At 44.2% G+C, this 24,217-nt stretch overlaps 1 protein-coding gene across 1 annotated transcript in view; it reads right to left on the reverse strand.

Moving 5' to 3' along the window:
* Positions 1-24,217, reverse strand: part of LOC148526514 (kinesin-like protein KIF19) — a 56,741-nt gene that overhangs the window by 7,168 nt on the left and 25,356 nt on the right. The window contains exons 4-13 of the mRNA XM_088470204.1: positions 23,537-23,647; positions 13,312-13,437; positions 12,772-12,951; positions 10,998-11,141; positions 9,847-9,969; positions 9,442-9,516; positions 8,305-8,388; positions 3,429-3,516; positions 3,058-3,118; positions 2,562-2,793 (exon numbers count right to left, since the gene is read on the reverse strand). Coding sequence (XP_088326330.1) covers positions 9,460-9,516; positions 9,847-9,969; positions 10,998-11,141; positions 12,772-12,951; positions 13,312-13,437; positions 23,537-23,647 — 741 coding nt within the window. The 3' untranslated portion in view covers positions 2,562-2,793; positions 3,058-3,118; positions 3,429-3,516; positions 8,305-8,388; positions 9,442-9,459. The remainder of the gene's footprint in view (positions 1-2,561; positions 2,794-3,057; positions 3,119-3,428; positions 3,517-8,304; positions 8,389-9,441; positions 9,517-9,846; positions 9,970-10,997; positions 11,142-12,771; positions 12,952-13,311; positions 13,438-23,536; positions 23,648-24,217) is intronic.

The following is a 24,217-nucleotide window of genomic DNA, read 5'->3' on the forward strand; positions in this document are numbered from 1 at the left end:
ACCCCAACAGTGCATGGTTTCCAGGTTTCCTCACAGAATCACAAGTGAAAAATTAGCTCCACCTGTGCATCTTTTAAAATATGTCAGTGAGTAATGATTACACCTATGCACCTGCTGGATGACCTGGAAAACGTGAGCTGTGTGGGGTCCTGAGGACCGAGTTTGAGAACCTCTGATCTAAAGTAATATAGAAAAATATATGTGGTTCCAGTGAGCCCCCGAAACTGTTGCAAACATTTTTTAAATTAGCTTTACTGTAGTTAAATGGTTTAACTGTCAATATGAGGGTACTTTGATATTTGTAACCTATTTACCTGCTATGACTGTGCACTGGAGTCCAGTGTGTCAAAGTGACACTGGGCCCTTCTATGTAGGAAACTGACGCCGGACCTGTCACGCTGCCTGCCACTGCCGTCATGTCCTGCATGCCCAATTTCCAACAAACAGCTTCTCTTGGAAGTGTGGGAGCTGAGAAGAGACGTCATGACATCTCTCCCGTCCCTGCAGATGGGTCAGGAGGTGGAGCAACCAGAGAGTGACAGGCAGGGATGCTGCTGCAGTAAAGTAGTTGGGTGCACCTCTACTAATTCATAGCAGTGGGCGCCTAGTGGCATATAGAGATAGTGTCGGGCAGCCAGTTCTGCCCTCAGGGTATGTTGCACTCTGTGCAGAGGCTGCGGCCGCACCAGCCCAGATACAGTCCTGTTATGGTTAATGATTAACATTTAAATAGAAATTGCTAATGTTTATCCATAGTTCCCATTGTAACATACTGTTCGGGGGGGGGGGGGGGGCGGGGGTGGTCGTCCCTGGGCCCCCACAACTAAAGGGCCCCCACACCCATCAGGGTAAAAGTAGGGCAGAGGAGACGGAACCTCCAGCCCACCTGACCCTACAGGTAGGCGCAATTTGCCAGACGCCCGCTGAGATTTTGTAACCAGCGGGTGCTCGGCTCCCTCCCTGGAGCCGGGGTCTGGAGCTCACTCATATATATATATATATATATATACTTACATACATACACACACATTTTAATTGGCTGCTGAGTTTCTAATAGAATTTCAGTATTTAATTCTATAATACTACAATGGATGACTTGATATATTGTATATAATTGGAATAAATTCCTTTTACTAGTTTTAACTGGAGGTTTTTCATACCTTTGTTCACATTTCTATATTAGCTTATCCTATTGGCTGCGATTCAGTTCAGCGCACTATCGGAGAATGATGGCTCTCGTCAGTGGAGTCACAAGGGGGGTGCGTGCCGCACCAGGGTGTCACCCGCCGAGGGTGTGACAACAAGGTGCAGACTCCCCCCTCGGTGACAGGAGCCGGGTGCTGCAGTGTAGTATTAAGTGCAGCACTTGTGAGGGAGTCGGCATTGCAATCACAAGGCAGTCCGCACCTCCCCTCCTGTACACCCGACTTCCCCCACCTGTAAGAAGAACGGGTCGGGACCACGGGGGTTCGGGCCGCGAGGCCACACTCCCGTACTGCGAGGCCACACCCCGTCTCATGAGGCCACACCCCCTTTTAAGAGTCGCACGGCTATGCCGCGCACACAGCGTCCCTTCCCGCCCTGGGTGACACCACGGGGAGGGGCGCCACTGGTTCTCGTGACTTAACATGTGTTTAGTCGCAAGAACCGACATTCTCTGACTAAAATGCTGGTCATGAGCCTGTTAGCGCAGCCAGATTTCTTTTTGCACCCCCAGGAGGGTTCGAGAAGAAATCCTTTAGTCGGGCCAAACATCAGGCTGAATTGAATAGCTGCGGGAGCTCCCTCCCGGGGCTATTCATCATTGCTTTTAATTGAATCGCGGCCACAGACTTTTACAATTATAATGGACTATGGGCCTGATTCAGACCCACTCGCAAGCGGCTGTCCGCTCGCAAGTGGGTCGATGTTGTGCACTGCGCATGCGCATGACGGCGGGAGCTCCGTCGTGCGCATGCGCCAGACGCGATGAGCGAAGGAAAGTCCTTCGCTCGTTGTGTCTGATCAAAGGGGGCGTGCTGTCGATGTTGATTGACAGCACGCCCCCTTTGGTGGGCGTGCCTCCCTGACGGGGGCGTTCCCAAGGGAACGCCTACCGTCAGAAGCCGGCCCACTGACATCACTAGTGATGTCAGTGGGAGTGATTTTGGCTCTGATAGAGCCAAAATCACTCCGGGCCTTGCGGTTGAAAACCTCAACCGCAGGCTCCGGCTCGCAGTTTCGATGGTCGTGATGGTCACGACCATCAAACTGCACGCTCGTATAGGCTGTGGGTGGTGACCCACAGCTATACGAGCGTCCAGGAGGACGCTCCAGAATTATGGAGGGCGGCCCTCATTCAGAGCGTGCGCTCTGCTCAGAGCGTACGGCTCTGAATGAGGGACTATGTTTTTGCAAGATCATTTGTATTACAAGAAACCTATTTTTCCTTTCTCATATTGTGTATAAATTGTGACACTTGTGCAGAAATATCAGTGTAATAGGCATTACATTGTATGACAAAGGTGTATAAAGGCTAGGACATAAGTAAAAGTAACCACAATGACACTGAAAGCACTTACCTCAGGTATCGCACAAGGTTTTCTTGGCATATAGACCATGGCCTCAGGTACTGCCAGGTGTTTTCTTGGCATTGGGACCATGACCTCAGGTACTGCCAGGTGTTTTCTTGGCATAGAGACCACAGCCTCAGGTACTGCCAGGTGTTTTCTTGGCATAGAGACCACGGCCTCAGGTACTGCCAGGTGTTTTCTTGGTGTAGGGACCACAGGGGGCAGTTTATACAGATAAGCCCTAAAAAGAGAAAACAGACACATTTGGACCTAAAGGACTCCAAGAGAATGTAACAATAGCTAAGGTTAGTACAATAAAATAAAGTACCCATAGCTAGATATTATGGTGTATTATGATTAACATTTATATAGTAACAGCTAAAAAAAATACTTCATTACAATCTATTCTTATCTATAAAGGACGCTAATTTTCATAATTTTACATTTCTATCCATAAATCACATTGTTACTTATTGTTCATGTGATATCTGCACAAAGTACTTACACAGAGTGTCTCTTAGGACCAGTGTTACTGGAACTGGGCGCTTTGTCCTTATGGGCTGGCTCTATGAAAAAGAATATAGAAATAGTACAATTACTACTATGTCTGGTATATGTTTTGCTTTAGTTAGTCAATAGAATATAGTTTAGAAGTGTAAACCCCTGTGTGTTCCTACTGTTCCTGGATCAGTTGCTTCCTTTGCCTAATCTGCAACTGTAAAGACCAGCATATGTACACACCGCCCAACCACCCAGCATGGTAACTTGTGGGGTAACTACAATCTGTATTGCTGCGATAAGTGGTGATGCAGATTGTTAGTGCACAACTATGATAAACAGACCCTTCAATTTTTTCATTATAAGAAACAAGAATACCTGGAGGACGAGGGTTTTTCAGCTGCACTTTGCTTTCTCTTGTAGCCTCAGGGATTTTGTGGGAATCACAAACACGATTCCTCTCCTCCTGCAGGAGGAAGAGTAAACAGCAGAGAGTTAGTTACTGGGCACCAGAACACTCAGAGAAAACAGGGAGACAGGAGATTATGGATGGGTAACCTACGTGTCCTCACACAGACATGTAATACCACAGGTACACATCGACACTGCACTAGAAGAAAAAACATCTGTCACAACGTTTCACACTGCCTACAAGAAAAGACCTCAAACTCTTTCCACTTCACCTCCCTTAACTCCTACAATGCGATTTGTAGTGATCAGATTCTTATAAAGGAGCCTACCTACCAGATCACTGTGAAATCTTGACGACTATGTGATAATGGTAATATAAGGTCATCCATAGACATATAATGGTCAAGCCGAGCACATCACTGTTGGAAACTGTAGCAGACCTCCAATGCACAGGGATGACAGCTTTTGAGACACTAAGTATATGACGCAGTAAATTTTTCTTAAAAAGCGCCTGTGGTCTTCTTAAGAGGTTCAAGAGCCAGAAGCTAGGGCAGGAGGGTGGGTCTTCCTGAAGAATAACACCAGCAGCCTCTATTACCTTATCCCAAAAGGGACATAATAAGGAGCATTCCCACCAGATATGCAAAGGAGTACCCAAATTAGACAACCCCGGGTACATTTTAGCTAATAAGCTAGGACAACGGTACCAATGAGATAACACTTTGTAATGTGTCTCCATCACCAACATATTAAAAGAACTAGAAAATGTGTTACTAAAGATTTCCAGCCAATCATCCTCTGCCACCAATACCTGCAGATCAACCTCCCCAATCCTTCGTGAATTTCGGCCTAGTGGGAAAGAGGTGATCTCTAGTTTATAAATAGAGGACAAAGGGTGTGGGGGGTAGGAATGTGATGTGCACATGCTTTCGAATGGGGTAAAGCCACGGCAGTAGGCACTAGTGTGTCTTAAGACTAGGAGATAGTGCTTAATCTTCAGATATTTACATATTTCCCTATTAGGTAGATCCCATTTGGCCTGAACTAAAGGGAAACCTAACATTAGAAGAGTCAAGCAGTTGGTCCCCTGTGAGCGCCATATGATAAATGAGTTGGGCACAAGCCCAGGAGGAAGGCTGGTTTTCCAAATAGTGGAGTTAAAGGGGAGGGGCTAAGTGAGAGAGGAGGTATGGACCGGAAATGCTGCCAACATAAAATAGTGGGGCCCAGCAGAGGGTGGCATGACCTGGGCAGGGTATGTAGCCAGGGTGACCCAGGAGTCAGAGTAGAAGAAGAGGCAGCTTCTATCGTCACCCATTGTTTTCTATAATCAATTCTACACCATTCCATAACCCTGGTAAGAAGCACAGCGTGGTAATAGGATCGAAAATGTGGCAGTTGTAAACCCCCCAAGTGTTTTTGTCTATAAAGCACCTCATGCTTAAATCGTGGCCTGCGACCCGCCCCCACACAGTCTCTGGTGACCCGGTGCAAGTCCGTGTACCAAGAGTGTGGTATTGAAATAGGAAATTTGTAGAAGGTACAGAACCTTAGGTAAAACATTAATTTTGATTACCCCTATCCTCCCCGTCCATGAGATCCTCTTAGTGCACCAGGTTTAGAGATCTGATTTCATCTTATTAAGCAATTTGGGAGGGGTTCCTATGTAAAATAACCCCTAGGTACTTAATCTGTGTAGGATGCCACTGGAATTGAGAAATAGATTGTAAACCTTGTAAAGTGGCCTGGTCAACGGTGAGATTCAGGGCGACTGATTTGGATAAATTTACCTTAAAATTAGAGAGGGAGCCAAAGCGCTGTAACTCTTTAAGAAGGTTGGGAACTGAGATCAATGGGTTAGTGACTATGGCCAGGAGGTCATCCGCGAAAAAGGGCTAATTTAAATTCACTTTCACCTACTGAAACTCCTGATATATTAATGTTCAGTCGAATGGCCCTCACCAACTCCTCCATATAAAGAACAAATACTAAAGGAGATAAAGGGCAGCGCTGGTGAGCGCCATTCGAAACTGAAACAGGGTCCGACAGATCCCCAATAATCCTACTACGGGCCGATGGAGTAGAGCGCTCTACTCCTCTGGATACCGTCCAACCAAGTGCCAAATGCTCCAGCATTCCCAGCAGGAAGTCCCAGTCCACCCTGTCAAATGCTTTTTTCGCGTCTGTAGACAAAAGTATAGTTGGGATATGTCGACTTGAAGCCACATGAATTAGGTCCAGAACCTTGGTGGTATTATCCCTGGCCTCACAACCAGGAACAAATCCCACCTGATCTGGATGGATCAAAGTAGGAAGAAGCAATTTAATGCTGTTAGCCATTAGTTTTGCAAAAAGCTTCAAATCTACATTTAACATGGATATGGGCCTATAGCTGGAGCCCTGAGGCGGGTCTTTCCCTTCCTTCGGTATAACAGTGATATGAGCAAGTAGGGTTTTGAGAGGAAAAAGGTGAGAGATCTGAAACCTCATTAAACACCCGAAGCATCAAGGAAGAGAGAACATCACTAAAGGTTTTATAATAGGCAATGGAAACCCCATCAGGGCCCGGACTCTGACCGTTTGGAGTTTGAATGAATGGTCCCCTTAAAATTCAGTTAATGTCCTGAAGAGTGGGAAAGCCAACCTTATCAAGATAAGCCTTAATGGAAGCCTTTTTTAATGACAAGGCATCAGTTTCCATACCTTTCAGATTATATAATTGGGAGTAGTACGAGTGAAAATCTGAAGCTATATCCTTTGCGGAATTACAAAAACATCCAGATTGTCCTTTTATACAGGCAATGTATGCACAAGCACGTTGAGTACGGAGGGCCCTAGCCAGCATCTACAAAATGTCCGATCATCTAGTTTGATTTTGTTAGACCTAAAAATATTAAGGGCCTGGCGAGCATCTGTTATGGACTGAAGAGTCTCCGCAGACAGAAAGAGGATTTATGTACAAGTTCTAGGGTCTGTATCTTCTACAATAAAGCCTCGCTCTCTGTCAATCACTGCCATTTTAAGTGTGTAAAACACATTTATGTGCTTCCCAGATTGTTACCTTGGACGTATCAGCTAGGTCATTTGTGGCAAAATAATCTGTAATAGCTTCCTTAATTTGTTGCCTACAGACTGAATTCCTGGAGCAACATATAATTTAAATGCGAAGAATAAGTCTTTTGGAAAGGTGAGGGCAATCCAATCGTCAATGAGATAGAGGCATGGTCTGACCAAGAAATAGTACCTATTTTGGTAGCTATTGCTAAGTATAGAAACCGGTGAGGTAGAAATAGATAATCTAGTCTAGTGTAAACCTTGTGTGGATGTGAGTAAAAGGGGTCATCTCAGACAGTGGGATGATGTACACGCCACATATCAACCAGTTGGTGTTCATGTAGAGAGCGTTTGACTAGACGGTGAAGTTTGTCTGAGTATCTAGGGGATGAGTTAGGAGAGTCAAAAGTAGGGTCTAGGGACCAATTAAAATCGCCCCCCAGCACTAACACCTCCTGAACATGTGGTTGAATAAGATTGAAAACCTTGTTGAGAAATGTCGGTTGAGCACTATTTGGAGCATATATGTTGACAAATGTAAATACCTGGGGAATATATTGTACACTTCACTAGCAAAACACGACCTACAACTAACTGGAGGGAGGTGATAACAGCTTCGGGAAGATGGCGAGCAAATAAGATTGCAACTCCTAAAGTCTTACTTTCAGGATTATTAGAAAAACACCCGCATAGAAAATCTCTATTCCTAAGAGGCGGAGCATCAGGACCTTTAAAGTGTGTTTCCTGTAAGAAGGCAACATCAGCCTTCTCTACTTTCAATTCACGTAACATTCGAGAACGCCTCTCAGGAATGTTGAGTCCCCTGGCGTTAACAGAGACAATATTTAACTGAGACATTGAAAAGTAATACAATGCATAACAGAAAGGGCAAAAATCAACCTCATTAATCCCCTTCAAATGAAGACACAGAGTAAATAAGAAAAAAAAAGGGTAAGAAGAATATAAGAAACAGTACCCCGGCAGTGAGGCAAAAAGAAAAGAGAAAAAAGAGAGGGCAAAAGAAAGAAGAGCCTTAAACATCCCAAAAATAAAAACATAGCAAGAAAAATTATAAAGAGAACAACATTGCTTTTATGACTGATTGAGCATGTAGTATATATTTTTAACATGTACTGAAAGTATATATATATATATATATATATATATATACACACACACATACACGCACATATATATATATATATATATTTTTATATATATATATATATATATGCACACATATATACAAAACACATCCATAATCCATATATATATATATATATATATATATCTAAATAAAACACACACATATATATATTTAAATAAAACACACCCATACATACACAACACATTACATACTTCGCCCAGCCCTCCCGCAGCTGTCGCTAGTGCTGCCAGGCACACAGCCAGTTCCGGGATCCCTGTCTGACAGCAGCCTCCCTACCGCTACTGTAGTGAGTAACAATTTGCTGGGACAGCCCGTTATCGCTTCGGCTGTCCCGGCAGCAAACTTTTTGTAAATACAGATGTAAAGAAAATGTGATAACAATTAAAAAGTATGGAGAGAGAAAATTAAGTTTATTAAATATCCCCCTAAATCCTTTGTTCCACCACAGTTATACCCAGTAACATAGATAAATATGTACAACTGTATAGACCAGCATATGTACACATGTCCCAACTGTCCCAGCATGTATTGTATTGCTGCGATAAGCTGTGATGCAGATTGTTAGTCCACAACTAAGATAAACAGATTCCTCAAACTTTTAATTACATGGTACAAGAATACCTGGAGGACGAGTCTCAGCTGAACATTGATTTTTCTGGCACCCTCAGGGATATTGTGTGCCAGACTTACATGGTGCGCCTTCACCTGCAGGAGGAAGGGTGGACAGCAGAGAGTTAGTTACTGGGCACCGGCACACTCAGAGAAAACAGGGAGACAGGAGAATATGGATGGGTAACCTACGTGTCCTCACACAGACCTGTAATACCACAGGTGTAGCTTTATGACTGACTGAGCCTGTAGTATATATTTTTTACATATTTAAATTGGCAGCTAAATTTCAAATAGTATTTCAGTGTTTAATGCATGACTAGATCTATTATATATAATTGGAATACATTTGTTGTATTAGTTTTTTCTGGAGGTTTTTCATGCCTTTGTTCACATTTCTTAGTTTGATATATTTAGCTTATTTAATTGGCTGCGATTCAATTCAGGGCACTTTTAAGTCGGAGAATGGTGGTTCTCGTGACTTAACATGAGTGTTTAGTTGCGAGAGCCAGCATTCTCCGACTAAAGTGCCGGCCGCGAGGCTGGTAGTGTACTTTTGTCGAGTTTCAGTTTTGTTTTCATCACCTGATGACCGGGCCCCAGTGCACTGTGGGAGACCAGCTGACCAGAGAGGAGCCATCACCGGAGGCCCGATCACCGGTCCCTGGATTCAGGTAAGTAAAAAAAAAAATGTTTAATTTTTTTTTTTCTTTTTTTTACAGCAATCAGCTTGCGGTCTATTTAGACCACATAACTGATTACTGGTACCGGCTTCCGCCTCTGCTCTCCCCGTTAGAGCAGAGTGGGAGCCCGGTAACCGGGGGAGACCCTGGATAACGCCACCTCCAGGTGGCGTTATTATCACAGGGCTTCCCCCGGTATTTTTTTACAATTTATTTTTAGTAACTTGCACACAGATCACATTTCCCATTACAGTTATGGGAAATGCGATCTGCTTTACTAAAAATAAGTGATACTGGGGGCTGGAGTAGAATTTTACTAATTCTACTCCAATTGCCCTGTAATAAATACAGGTGAAACTAAAATAATGTGAAAAGGGTGTGAAAACACCCTTTTTCACTTTATTTTAGTAAAAATAATGTTAATAAATAGAGCCCATAATCTTTTCATTACAAGAAACAAGAATACCTGGAGGATGAGGGTCTTTCAGCTGCACTTTGTAATCTCTTGTAGCCTCAGGGCACAGACACGATTCCTCTCCACCTGCAGGAGGGAGGGTAAACAGCAGAGAGTTAGTTACTGGGCACCGACACAGAAACAGGGAGACAGGAGATTATGGATCTGTAAACTATGTGTCCTCACACAGACATGTAATACCACAGGTGTAGCTTTTATGAATGATTGAGCCTGTAGCAGATATTTTTAACATATTTTAATTGGCAACTGAATTTCCAATAGAAAGTAAAAGATCACATTCCAACCAATCTTCTAATAAAACTGATTTTGAATGTTCATAATGTTTATTTTATTTAATAATAAATCCCATGTTTCACCACAGTTATACCCAGTAACATAGATACTGGAGCTGCTCACCAGTGTTTTGATGTGCTTGGCCTTGCTCCCATAGGCGAGTGTGCAGCGAGAGTCTTCATAGGCAGCATCCACCGGACTGATGTGTGTGATCATCACCATTCTGCTCCTGCCACTCAGTGCTCCCTGCGATAGATAAAGCTCTGGTTATAGGGGAGATCACTCTATTGTTTTATACTATGTTTGTGAGAAACAAATGATTGCACAAATTACTAATAAAATGGTTGATTGCAGCTATTGTCTGAGATTAAACAGCAGAACAATGTGTTAGGAGCAATATTCCTAATGACTGGGGTTCTGGCATAGATGCTGTGGCCACATCCCCTGTACACAGGACCTCAGCATTTACAATGAGCTGTGGCCACACTCCCATACACTAAACCACACACTCCTTTAGTACCAGGGCATTATAAAGTCACTTAATTTCCCTGTTTGATAACTCACATTCATATTCCTAATGCATGTATCCCAAAAAGATATATAAGAAGTGATTAATTGCTACTTATACATCAGCCATGGGTGTATTCAGGGGCGCATTAAGAGAGGAGGGGCCCCGTGTTCACTCCCCGTCCGGGGCTCTCTCCTCTCTCACCGGCTGCCGTCAGCGAACTGACATCAGCAGTAGACTCTGGGCAAGAGTGTGCCCGGAGTCTACTGCATATGCGCATGTCACCTAAAAAATGGTGCCGCAGCCATTTTCCCGGTGACTTTCTTACAGTGCATGCGCAAAATGCTGGGAAAGTGGCCGTGGCGGCCATTTTCAAGGTGTTTTGTGTAGCATTACTCCGTGGGACTTCGGAGAAAAAAATATAAAAAAAAGTATGAGTGCAGGGTGTGTGGTGCGGCCCCCCCTGAAACACACACCCTGCACTCATTATAAAACGCCCATGGGTGTATCTATAATGGGTGCACATGTCCAGTGGTCACACACTGCACCCATAACTTATACCTAACACTCTGCCAATGCTGCTGTAATCACCATCGTAGTTACTGGGAAAATGACATGGCTGCCATATTTCCAAAGTTCTGCACATGCCCAGTAGAGAAAGCGCATGGAGACTGTACACGGGGCCCTTCCTTCTTATCATTGTCCCTGACATCAGGTACAGTTGTATTGCCATATGTGTGTAGGAAATCTTATAGTAATAACATACCTTTAGCTGCCGGGTCAATTTGCTGTCCCGATAATTGATATGGCTGCCTGGTCTCTTGCGTAGCGCCATAATGCAATTCCTTAGGGCCAGAAGGGAGCGGTTTATATAGCCACTTTCTCTCAGGGTTTGACCAGTGTTTTTAGTCTGACATAGAAATAGAAAAGATAATGAAGATACAACTGACTTCAGTCACATTGTGGATGTAGTACAAACACAAACTATTGTATGATAAAACTAATTACATAATTTACTTCAATTGTGTCCAAATACAGTGAATCCCATTCACTTTAGTTATTGATATTGTCCGAAATGCTTTTCTTATTGCATGTAATTTAACCCATTTGCTAAAAAATTTTATTACATTATTATCATTAATTTGATACTGGTTTATGTTATTAATTAAAAAATTACTTTAATCAAAATGTTATATAATTTTTTACGACTAAGGTCTCAGTGGGTGGGGGGTCACTGAAATAAATGTATGTAACCAGGAGTGTGGTGGCCTGTAACAGATTGGGAATCACCCGTCTAAAGGGAGAATGGCCACGCTTGGGGAGTACTACAAACACAAGAAAAAAGAGCTTTAAACAAGAAAGGCTATGTTATAACTTCTTCACTACAAAACGATGCAAAAACAAATTACAACGTTCATAAGAGCTTTAATAAAGGAAAAGAGCTTACTTTACATGCCACCTCAGAACACAGGACAAGGACTACCCTAGGACTACTTAGCTCTGGTCTCGTCATGTGCCTCAATTTGTGTGAGCAGGGTGATAGCTAGCTATGGGCCACCAGTGCCACCCTACGGCCCTTGCTCCTGGCTAGCAGGGCACCTGGAACCCTGCAGTCAGGATTGCTGCTGTAGCACCCATGGAGCATCCTGCAGACACTCCAGATGGGCACCCTGCACAGTATATGCACCCCAGTGTGCGTCCTGAGGACACCCAGCCAGCGCTGCACTTATTGGAGCTGCTAACCACAACCCCTCTGCACAACATAATGATGTCATACAGTACATGCAACATCATGACATGGTGCGCTCAGGGGGCGGGGGTGGCCTAGTGTGCAATTATGCCCTGTTACGGCTCTGTGTGCGAGTGCACCTAGATTTCCGTCAGGGTTTAACTTTACCAAGCAAGGTGGCTGCATTTGCAGAGGAGCGGAAGAATATAAAGGTGAAGGGGAGGAGTTGGGAGGAGGGAAGGTGTCCCTAGCATAATATGTATGGTGTTGGTGCACCACTGCTCCTCATTGTACAGAGCAGAACTGGAACAAAATTTTGCACAGTGTACATCTGGTGATTGTTCTCTAGGTTGCAGAGGTGTTCCCTTAGAGCGGATAGTAGCTCTGGATGGACTATGTGTGCTCAATGGTGCAAAACCAAAGCATTAAGAATAGTGCAGCTTTAGTAACCTTCTATTTTCATGTAAACACATTGTATGTTCCTCTTTGTGATTGCATGGGTTCTTTCTAGGTGCTCTGGTTTCCTCCAAAATCATACTGAAAGGTGACTTGGCTGCTGGCCAAAAAATTGGATCCCTGTATGTGAGTGTGTGTTAGAGAATTTAGAGTGTAAGCTGCACTGGGCCAGGAACTGATGTGACTGACAAATACTCTCTCTGTAGAGTAGACAATGATGACAATGATGACTAGTGGTGAAGCATGAACACTGCAGAAGGATAGCAAACTCTTACGATATTTACCTCTTTGGCATTGCAGGGGGACATACTGTACAAAGAAATGATAATGATGATATGTAAAATACAAGTGATACCTGGCATGCTCGCTCTGATCCCGCCAGGTCTCCCATGTACAGCCGGCCCGTGCAGAGTCCATCCTTGCTCATCTGCTTTACGGTGACTTGTATAACAGCATGGGAGCGGGAAGAGTTCTTATTGGCAGCTGTGGCTGCCTTAGAGCGGCGCTTATTCCCTTTAGTCAGTAATGCGATGGCCTGAAAAAGAGAGAGTAATATAGATGCACCAACACTCTTGTGGTTACACAAAACAACTCAAAGTTACACTTGCCCATGTGTTATAGCTACAGCAAGGTCACTACACCAATGATCACATACTCATAAGCTCTGCTTATTCATTCACTCATTAATAGGTTCTGTACAGACAGCAAACCTGTTTATATTAGTCTATACATCTATAACTTAGTGTCATTTGTATCCCCCTTGTTCAGTGCTGCAGAACCCTTGTGGTGCCTTATAAGTGAAAGATGATAATAATAATATTAATAATATAGACAGGGGAGACTAGTGGTGAAGCATGGATGCTGCATAAGGGTAGCACAGACTAATGATAGTCACCTCCTCAGGACTGCTGGGGAAGAACTCTGCAATCCCTTTTATCTTGGTATTGCCGTGGGGATCCTCTCTAAGGTTCAAACATCCAGAGGACGGTCTTAGCAGATCCCGATCGGTTTCATTGTAGACCTGAAAATGTAATGAAGGAATAATTACTCCCTGCAATACAAGGAATAGTCACTGTCTGCAGTACAAGCACAACAAGTGTGTAATCACATTTACTCTATGGAAAGGGCTTGGGTTACTTGTGGTTCTCCAGATGCTGTATATCATGAAGAAAGTTTTTGGGGGAATGTACATATAGGGCAGGGGCTCATCTGAGCTTTCAGTTCTGCACCAGTCTCCGTGAATTTTCAATAAAGGGGGTCTCAGTTGCCCCCTCAAACTTGTTACGGGCCAGGTAATTGCTAGTTATGCCCAATTGCATATGTGCGCAGAATGTATATAAAGAGGCCACATAAAAAGCTTATTTCATGCATTTGTTGGGCCAGAATCATCTCAAGATGCATCCAGCTGAAATACAGCATTTGCTGTAGGTGTATGTCAGGTGTAATAAGTGTATATAGCGCAAAATAACAGAGATGGTGTAGAGATGTGGATTGATAGTGTTATTAGTATATTACTAAGTAGTATTACCCTATTTTTATGCAACTAATAAATGCTTAAGTGGCATGTTCTATATAGTGTACACAGCTACAGTGATTGCAGATAAAATAAAATTTTAAATACTCTCACCTTCTACCTGTTCCCATCTTGCCCACTCCTCAATCTCTCCCTCTCATCTGGCACTGTCCCCTCTGCATTTAAGCATGCCATTATTACCCCCATTCTTAAAAAACCTACCCTTGATCCTAGCACTCTCTCCATCTACCGACTCATCAATCTCTCCCCTTTTTCCCCAGACCCCCTGACCTATTCCCCTCTCTCCTCACTCGTATCTCTCTGCTATCTCTTCCCGGATGTCCCAGCATTTTCTTAAACTTAATATGTCTAAAACAGAAGTGATCATCTTCCTACCCTCACATATAACCTAACTACCCATAATTTCATTATCTATTGACAGCACAACCATCTATTCTAGCTCCCAAGTGCACTGTCTTGGAGTTATCCTCGACTCTTCCCTCACATTCAAACCACACATCCAGTACGTTTCGCAGTCCTGCCATTTCCATCTTAAAAATATCCCTGGATGCTACAAAGAGCCTCATCCACTCACTGGTAATCTCCAGATTGGACTACTGTAACCTCCTTCTATCTGGCCTCCCTGACTACTGTCTCTCCTCTCCAATCTGTCTTCAATGCTGCTGCCCGGCTCATCTTCCTCTCCAAATATTACTACATCTGCCTCCCCTCTCAAACAAGCCCTTCCCTTTCAGAACCTAATTCAAGCTCCTCACACTCACTTACAAAGTCATCATCCAATCCTTTCCCAGTTACATCTCTGACCTCATTTCCCTTCACACTCCCGTCTGCCCTCTTTGTTCCACTAATGAATGCTGCTTCTCCTGCCAACTGATTGCTTCTTCTCATGACTGCCTCCAAGATTTTGCACACATGTTGCTCTCTACCTCTGGAATTCTTTACCTCTCCCTGTCAGACTCTCCATCTCTCTACAAAACTTCAAACTGAAGACGCACATATTCATCAAAGCCTTCCATCTCTCATCCTAACACTCTGTCCCATGCTCACTGTCTATCCCATCTGTGTTACCCCTGTCTATCTGCCCCTACCATTTAGAATGTAAGCTTCCACAAGCAGGGCCCTCTTCTCCATGTGCTTTATCTTCCCTTACTATTATTTACAGCACCTAACACTTGACTTCTGCAACCGTGCTACTTATGTCAGTGTTATGACCGCTGTTGCAGCAATATTTATATACAATGTATTTGTCCAGCATTGTCTTGTACTGTAAGTCACTGTTTTTTGGTCTGCTCAATTGTTAATATACTTTGTTAGGCGCTGCAGAACCCTTGTGGCTCCATATAAATAAAGGATAATAATAATAAAAAAAATAATACAAACATCTGTTGTTATCTCATTCAAAACTCAAATGAGATGATTGTGTCCTGCAGTAGTCCTAGTTGTATCAATTATGCTGCCTGTACATGCGCAATATGTAAATAATTATCTTATGCAAACATTCAGAGTTCCATCCACCTCTAAATAAGTCACATGGAATATAAACTAGTGATGATGGGTCCGGATTCTGAGGAATCCGAACCGCTCCGAACAGGTGGAATCCGAGTCCACCCGAACGCAAGTTCGGGTGTTCCCGCCTGACTCGGATTCCACCTCGAGGCCGAACGTCACCCGTCCGGCGTCGGATTCTCGCGAGAGCCGAGTGACGTTCGGCCTCAATAAAAAGGCAGTCGGCGCCATTTCTCGCGTGACGCGTAGTTAGGTAGTTAGCTAGTGCGCTGTCTGTTCTAGTGTTAGATAGATTAGAGTAGGCAGTGCTCTGTGACTTTACTGGGCATAAGCCCTTGTGTGTGCTCCGTGACTGGGCATAATAAGCCCACTGTGTGTATGTGTACTCTACTACTCACTGTATTATACAAGCTCCGTGACAACTGACAGGGCATAGCCCACTGAGTGTATTATACAAGCTCCGTGACAGGGCATAGCCCACTGAGTATTATACAAGCTCCTTGACAGGGCATAGCCCACTGTGTCTATTATACAAGCTCTGTGACAGGGCATAGCCCACTGTGTCTATTATACAAGCTCCGTGACAGGGCATAAGCCCACTGAGTGTATTATACAAGCTCCGTGACAGGGCATAAGCCCACTGAGTATTATACAAGCTCCGTGACAGGGCATAGCCCACTGAGTGTATTATACAAGCTCCGTGACAGGGTATAGCCCACTGAGTATTATACAAGCTCCTTGACAGGGCATAGCCCACTGTGTCTATTATACAAGCTCCGTGACAGGGCATAGCCCACTGAGTGTATTATACAAGCTCCGTGACAGGGCATATGCCCACTGAGTATTATACAAGCTCCGTGACAGGGCATAGCCCACTGAGTGTATTATACAAGCTCCGTGACAGGGCATAGCCCACTGTGTCTATTATACAAGCTCCGTGACAGGGCATAAACCCACTGAGTATTATACAAGCTCCGTGACAGGGCATAGCCTACTGTGTATATTATACAAGCTCCGTGACAGGGCATAGCCCACTGAGTGTATTATACAAGCTCCGTGACAGGGCATAAGCCCACTGAGTATTATACAAGCTCCGTGACAGGGCATAAGCCCACTGAGTATTATACAAGCTCCGTGACAGGGCATAGCCCACTGTGTCTATTATACAAGCTCCGTGACAGGGCATAAGCCCACTGAGTGTATTATACAAGCTCCGTGACAGGGCATAAGCCCACTGAGTATTATACAAGCTCCGTGACAGGGCATAAGCCCACTGTGTCTATTATACAAGCTCTGTGACAGGGCATAAGCCCACTGTGTCTATTATACAAGCTCCGTGACAGGGCATAGCCCACTGAGTCTATTATACAAGCTCCGTGACAGGGCATAAGCCCACTGAGTATTATACAAGCTTCGTGACAGGGCATAGCCCACTGAGTGTATTATACAAGCTCCGTGACAGGGCATAGCCCACTGTGTCTATTATACAAGCTCCGTGACAGGGCATAAGCCCACTGAGTATTATACAAGCTCCGTGACAGGGCATAGCCCACTGAGTGTATTATACAAGCTCCGTGACAGGGCATAGCCCACTGTGTCTATTATACAAGCTCCGTGACAGGGCATAAGCCCACTGAGTATTATACAAGCTCCGTGACAGGGCATAGCCCACTGTGTCTATTATACAAGCTCCTTGACAGGGCATAGCCCACTGTGTCTATTATACAAGCTCCGTGACAGGGCATAAGCCCACTGAGTATTATACAAGCTCCGTGACAGGGCATAAGCCCACTGTGTCTATTATACAAGCTCTGTGACAGGGCATAAGCCCACTGTGTCTATTATACAAGCTCCGTGACAGGGCATAGCCCACTGAGTCTATTATACAAGCTCCGTGACAGGGCATAGCCCACTGAGTGTATTATACAAGCTCCGTGACAGGGCATAAGCCCACTGAGTATTATACAAGCTTCGTGACAGGGCATAGCCCACTGAGTGTATTATACAAGCTCCGTGACAGGGCATAGCCCACTGTGTCTATTATACAAGCTCCGTGACAGGGCATAAGCCCACTGAGTATTATACAAGCTCCGTGACAGGGCATAGCCCACTGAGTGTATTATACAAGCTCCGTGACAGGGCATAGCCCACTGTGTCTATTATACAAGCTCCGTGAAAGGGCATAGCCCACTGTGTGTATACAAGCTCTGTGACTCCAGTTCATAGTGATAAAGTAATATGGATCACGAGAATGAACTGAGAGGAGAGCAGAAACAACATGTAAATGCTAGCATTGCAGCGGCTGGAAGTCCATCACTTTTATCTAAAGCTGATGCTCAAGGGCGTAGAGGCTTTAAAACCTTAGGGAACCTGAAATCAAAAAATTTAGATTTTACAGGGGTAAAGACAAAAAAAAAACCTCTAAAGACTACTACTTTTGCAGAGAAACAGAAAATTGGCAACATACCATTCACCACACGTAGCGGCAAGGAAAGACTCAGGCTTTGCCCTTTATTTCTGAGTGGTGGTTCTGCAGCTGTCAGTGAGGCATCTTGTGCCTCTCGTGATGATAAAAGACCTTTTCAATCAGACTATAGAAGTGTGAAAAAATTTAAAACCAATAAGGCAGTCGAACAAACTGTGTTTTTTGAAACACAAATGTCAGAAATCCCTGAGGAGAGTCTAAGTGGGTCCACAAGTGACATTTCTATGTGTAAGCCTGACCTTTCAGAGAAGCCGCCCTCCACAGTTTCTTTTCCATCTGTAGTTGTGGGGATGAGCAGTATTGCCGAGGACATAGAAATTGAGGATGCCACCGTGGAATTGCAAGAGGATGAGAGGAATATATGTGCAGCTGATGCTGGCACTAATGAGGATGTTGAGGATGAGGATATTATTTGTATAAGTCAGGCACCAGTGGAAGCAGCTCTTGGCCAAGATAAGAAGGCCATTGCCATGCCTGGGCATAGAACCAAGAAATCCACATCTTTTGTGTGGAATTACTTTTACCCAAACCCTGACAACGTTTGTCAAGCCATTTGTAGCCTCTGTGAGACCACAGTTAGTAGAGGTAGGGACGTTAAACATCTAGGAACCTCTACGCTATTACGTCATCTGCAGCGAGCTCATGACAGGTGTTTGATAACAGAAACTACTGCAAAAAAAATAACAACAAGCAGTCCAGCATTAGCTAGATGCCTTCTCTCTACTAAATCCCAGCACCTGCAATCTCCGCCGACAACACCTTCCTCCTCAATATCCTCAGGAATGATCAGTGGTAGTACAACATCCAATTTATTAGTGCTAAGTCACGGTGACTCCTCCAATTTCCAGGACACCTCAGAAGAAACTGAATCTTTGAGCGCTAGGCCTGCTGCTGCTGCTGCTGGTGGATCTTCATCCCAGAAGTGGACAAAGAAGACTACTAGTAGTATACCAAAAAAACAATTGACTGTTAAAGAATCTCTTGCAAGGGGAAGCAAGTATGACAGCTCTCACCCTGTCGCACAGCGGATCACTGACGCCATGACAGCTATGCTAATATTAGATCTGCGTCCAATATCCTCAATTAATGCAGTGGGATTTACACAGCTAGTTGAGGTCATGTGTCCCCGGTACCAAATTCCATCTCGGTTTCATTTTACCCGAAAAGCCATTCCTCGGCTGTACCAGGACGTTAAACAGAACCTAATTATTGGTCTGCAAAATGCTATTGTACCCACTGTCCACTTAACCACAGATATGTGGACAAGCGGTAGTGGACAAACTAAAGATTACATGACTGTGACAGCCCACTGGGTGGGTGAATCGCCTTCAGCAGCAGCAGTATCTAACAAACAACACCAGCTCATTCAGAGGCAGGCAACTCTGTGCATCACCGGATTCAATAAGAGGCATACCGCTGACAACCTCTTAGAAAAACTAAGAGATGTCATAGAAACATGGCTTACCCCACTTGGACTCTCCTCAGGATTTGTGATTTCTGACAATGCTACAAATATAGTGAAAGCATTACAGCTGGGTGAATTCCAACACATCCCCTGTTTTGCTCACACAATAAACTTAGTGGTGCAGGGTTTTTTAAAAAACGACAGGGGCGTTCAGGAGATGCTGTCTGTGGCCCGAAAAATTTCGGGACATTTTCGGCATTCAGCAACAGCGTGCAGGAGATTGCAGCACCTGCAAGAGCAGTTTAATTTGCCCTGCCATCAACTGAAGCAAGAAGTGGTAACGAGGTGGAACTCAACCCTGTATATGCTTCAGCGGATGGAGGAGCAGCAAAAAGCCATCCATAGCTATACGACAAGCCATGACATTGGGAGAGGAGGGGGAATGTACCTTACCCCAGCACAGTGGAGAGTACTTTCTGTCTTGTGCAAGGTGCTCAAACCATTTGAAGTTGCCACTTGTGAAGTGAGTGCTGACACTGCTAGCTTGAGTAAGGTGATTCCCCTGATTTCGCTTTTGGAAAAGCAGCTGGAGAAATTGAAGGATGATATTAAACAAAGTGATTCCGCAAAGTATGCTGGACTGATAGATCAAGTCCTTTGTTCGCTTCGCCAGGATCCACGGGTGGCCAAGATCTTGAAATCTGATCATTATATTTTAGCAACCATTCTTGATCCTAGGTTCAAGTCATATGCTGTGTCTTTCTTTACAACTGACCCAGATCTTAAAAGAACCAAAGCGCTCCTGGTGAGCAAGTTGGCAGCTGAAGTGACACATGGCACTACGATGACGTCTCCTCCTTCGGTTTCTGCAGCAGCAGCCAGAAAAAAATGCACCTTTTCCAAAAGACCCAGTGGTGATGCAGATAAGTCAAGTCAACATTTTGACATCTGGTCGGGTCTAAAAGATTTGCCCAACACCAGTGACACCTCTACCGCAACTCCATCTAATACGATTACCATCCAAAGAATGGTGGAGGATTATTTTCAGGACACCATACACGTAGACATGTCACAGAGTCCCTTCGAATATTGGAAGAAAAAAAAGGCAATTTGGAGACCCTTGTATAAACTGGCTTTGCATTATTTAAGCTGCCCACCCTCCAGTGTGTACTCGGAGAGAGTTTTCAGTACAGCCGGGAACCTTGTGAGTGAACGACGAAGGAGGCTACTTCCACAAAATGTAGAAAAAATGATGTTCATTAAAATGAACTGGAAATTTCACGAGGAAAACCTTTCCCACCAATCACGTCACAGTACAGATACTTCTGTAATGGTAGATTCCAGCGGGGATGAACTGATATTGTGTGAGGAATCGGATGATGTACACACTGATGAGGGTGAGGATGGCAATGATGGTGACATCATGCCACTGTAGACCTGTTGCCTTTAGTAGATTGGAAGATTTTTTTGTGGGGGCCCAAACAAACCAAGCACTTCAGCCACAAAGTGGCAGTACCTGTCGCTGAAATGCTTTGTTTGTTAAAGTGTGCATGTCCTTTTTAAGATCCAACATAAAGGGTGGGTGGGAGGGCCCAAGGACAATTCCATCTAGCACTACCTTTCATTTCTGCCACTGCTGTGTGGCATAGTTTCATAGATGTGCTTTAAACTGTGGTGTCTGTGCCACTGCGCCGCTGCTCTGACGCTTGGTCACCAGTCAGCTCACTGCAACCTTTGGCCAATAATGGTGAAACCAATAATTTAAGCTGTGAGGTGGTCTAAATTGACTGTAAATGACTGGAAATTAATGTTATTGAGGTAAATAACACTCTAGGAAGAAAAAAAAGCCCAATTTATGTAATTTTAGCTTTTTTTGCCAATTTTGGCAAAAAATCCAAATCCAAATCCAAATCCAAAGCCAGTCACCGCAGTTTGGCAAATCCAAATCCAAATCCAAATGACGAATTAGAACCAAATCCAAATCCGGCAAAAATGGTCCGGCGCACATCCCTAATATAAACCAAGCACATATTCCTCATATTTACCTCGGCATAGGACAATGAAACGGAGAAGTTATTCTGCCCTCTCTGCACCTCGATGGTCTTATATAGATCTTTCAGAGTGCAAAATATCACTCCAGGCTCAATACCATTGCCCATCATTGTAAAGGTCTTCCCAGTGCCGGTGATAAATATAAAGGTATTAGGTATACACTCACTGATGTTACAAGAAAGAATGGCAGATATGTAATTATACATTATACATTGTGTCATGTCAGTAATGAACAGTGACAGACATCATGTGACTAAGCCGATATTCATCAGGATGCTGCTCATCAGTTCACTCTCTCAGGGATGTCACCACTTGTTCAGTAATGATAGACTGTGCACTATTGTATATTTGTTCTGCCCATAAAACGCTTCCCCCACATTTGGTGATGGGTGCACCTATTCCCTGGTCAGTGAGAGTTAGAAGCAGTAGTAACCACAGCCTATCACAAGATGACAATGTAACCATTAAAATGTAAACATAATTTAAGATGCTATATAAAAATCTAATACTGTATATGCACATTTGGAAGCTTTTTATTAAACACAAAACAACATTATAACATAGTTATGTGATCCAATACAATTTTACCAGTACAGCTATAGTGTAATATATTGTTACACTATAGAGTGACCAAATTTATAACAATATTTTGGTAAATAAGATCTACCTTCTAATGGGAAGCAGTCGGGAAGCTGACAGACGAAATCCCGACCGCCGGCTTCCCGATTGTCTAATCCCGGCAAGGGTTAAATGACAGGCGTCGAAATCCCGAAGCCTGTCATTTTACCTTCGCCAAGAGCCCGACGCGCGGCATCCCGATCGAAGGTAAGCCTGGCGCGGACAGGGGGTAGGGTTAGGTTAGGGGCTCCCGGGGGGGACTTAGGGTTAGGCACCCCCCCAAGAGGGTTAGGTTTAGGCTAGGGGAAGGAGGGTTAGGCACCGCCGAGGGGGAGGTTAGGGTTAGGCACCACCGCCGTTTAGGCACTTAGAGGGGGGGGATTAGGGTTAGGCACCCCTAAGGGAGGGTTAGGGGGGGAAAGATTAGGGTTACTTACCTTAATCACCATTCGTGATGTCGGGCTCCCGTTGTCTGGATTGTAATTCATAATGATCCCCTTTCTAACTACCACACTTGTCACCATTCTCATGCTATTACCATGCCCCAAATAGAAGAGTTATCATTAAGAACTATGACTTGTGCCCTTATTGGATGTTTTCAACAATGTTAATCTATTATCCTGTATCTGTCGTCACTAGACTGAGGATTTAGTGCTCAGACCCGGATTGTGCCATGTACCTAACGCCTCACCTTCTGCACCACGGGAGGTTTCTGTCCTCCCTGAGCTCGCCTTAGGACACCTGGTTTCTGGAACCACCTGGATAATTGTACAGCCCGTAAGGAAACTACTAGCTCACAATTACTAACAGTATAGATAGTCACATGTTTTAGCACCACTCATTTCACCAGCTCACTACTTTTACACATACAATATAAAACAATATGACTTATGTAGTAATAACATTAATATTAACTGTTGGGCCATACGCAAATATAGCAGCACTGTACCCCAAAATTATATCATTCACTAGGTTCTTCATTGTGGACTGATAAACATGCTCCTGAAATGAGACAGATTTATGGATGCTACATCATGCAAAACAAATGTAAAAATATGCCCCATACTGAGTAAGGAGAAATGACAGCTGTACAAGCATTAGTGGCTGATGCTACATTCACATAGGATGATAAATTGTTCACATGCACTATTTTACTCCCTTTACAAGATGCAGTATGAGCAGTGCTGCCATATGTATAATGGGTGTAGGGTGTGTGGTGCACATGGGCAGTTGAATCCAGGGGGCCCTCACCACACTCCATACACCCATTGTATGTACTTACCATGCAGCTGCCTCAAAAGAAATCCATCTTGTGGCACCATTTTCCCAGAGGTATAGAGTATGCCTGCACAATAGGCTCTGTCACAGTACCAGAGACTACACCTTGCGTACAATGGTTTGGGGGGACCCATTCGGAGACAGCACACAGGGACCCTCCTCTCATAAGATGTCCCTGAGTACTGTGTAACTATACTATTAACTTTTAGTATTCATTGTAAGTATTTTAGGATTACAATCACCTGGGTAGCTGCTTGATCAAACACTTCATTAAAGGTGAATGTCCTTTCCCTGGTCCTGCTGCAACGTAGGACGTCATCAGGATCCTCGCCAGGGTCCTGCAGTAGTACTGTCTGTAAGGAAAGAGAAGACATGTTCACTATATGTCACCAGGCTCTAGTCTACAAGCACCTCTGCGGCTGGAGCAGAAGATCTTAAGTCCAGTTATATTAATGGAAGTAACACATGGGAGTATAGAGTCAAATTTGTTAGCATTTCAGCACAGTTTCCAGGAACATTCTGCGGTTATCTATAAAAACTCTTCTGGTCACTGGTTCTTAGGCCCTTAAGACACTGAATGGTCTAACTCATAAGCTTGGCGGCCCTTTCAACTGTAAGGGAGACATATTATAATAACAACTTATTGGATTGTGTCTCAAGTGGTTTGCTACCTATTGTGGAACTACAATTCTCAGCATAACCTCCTTATTGGAGGGAATTGCCATATATTACTGTCCATAATATATGTGCATGACATGTTATTTCCCTACTGAACCGAGAGCCCTGGATTGGGCAGATAGGGTGAAATGGAAGATGTTGTCTGACCAATAGCTGGTGCAGCCTAGGGGGTGTGACCACGCAGACCAATAGGAAGCCACAAGCAGAGGGCTCACCACTCCCTACTGGTGTGTGGGGTCACACCC

This window comes from Taudactylus pleione, unplaced genomic scaffold (genome assembly GCF_031769625.1).
Source record: "Taudactylus pleione unplaced genomic scaffold, aTauple2 ptg000095l, whole genome shotgun sequence".
NCBI lineage: Eukaryota > Metazoa > Chordata > Amphibia > Anura > Myobatrachidae > Taudactylus > Taudactylus pleione.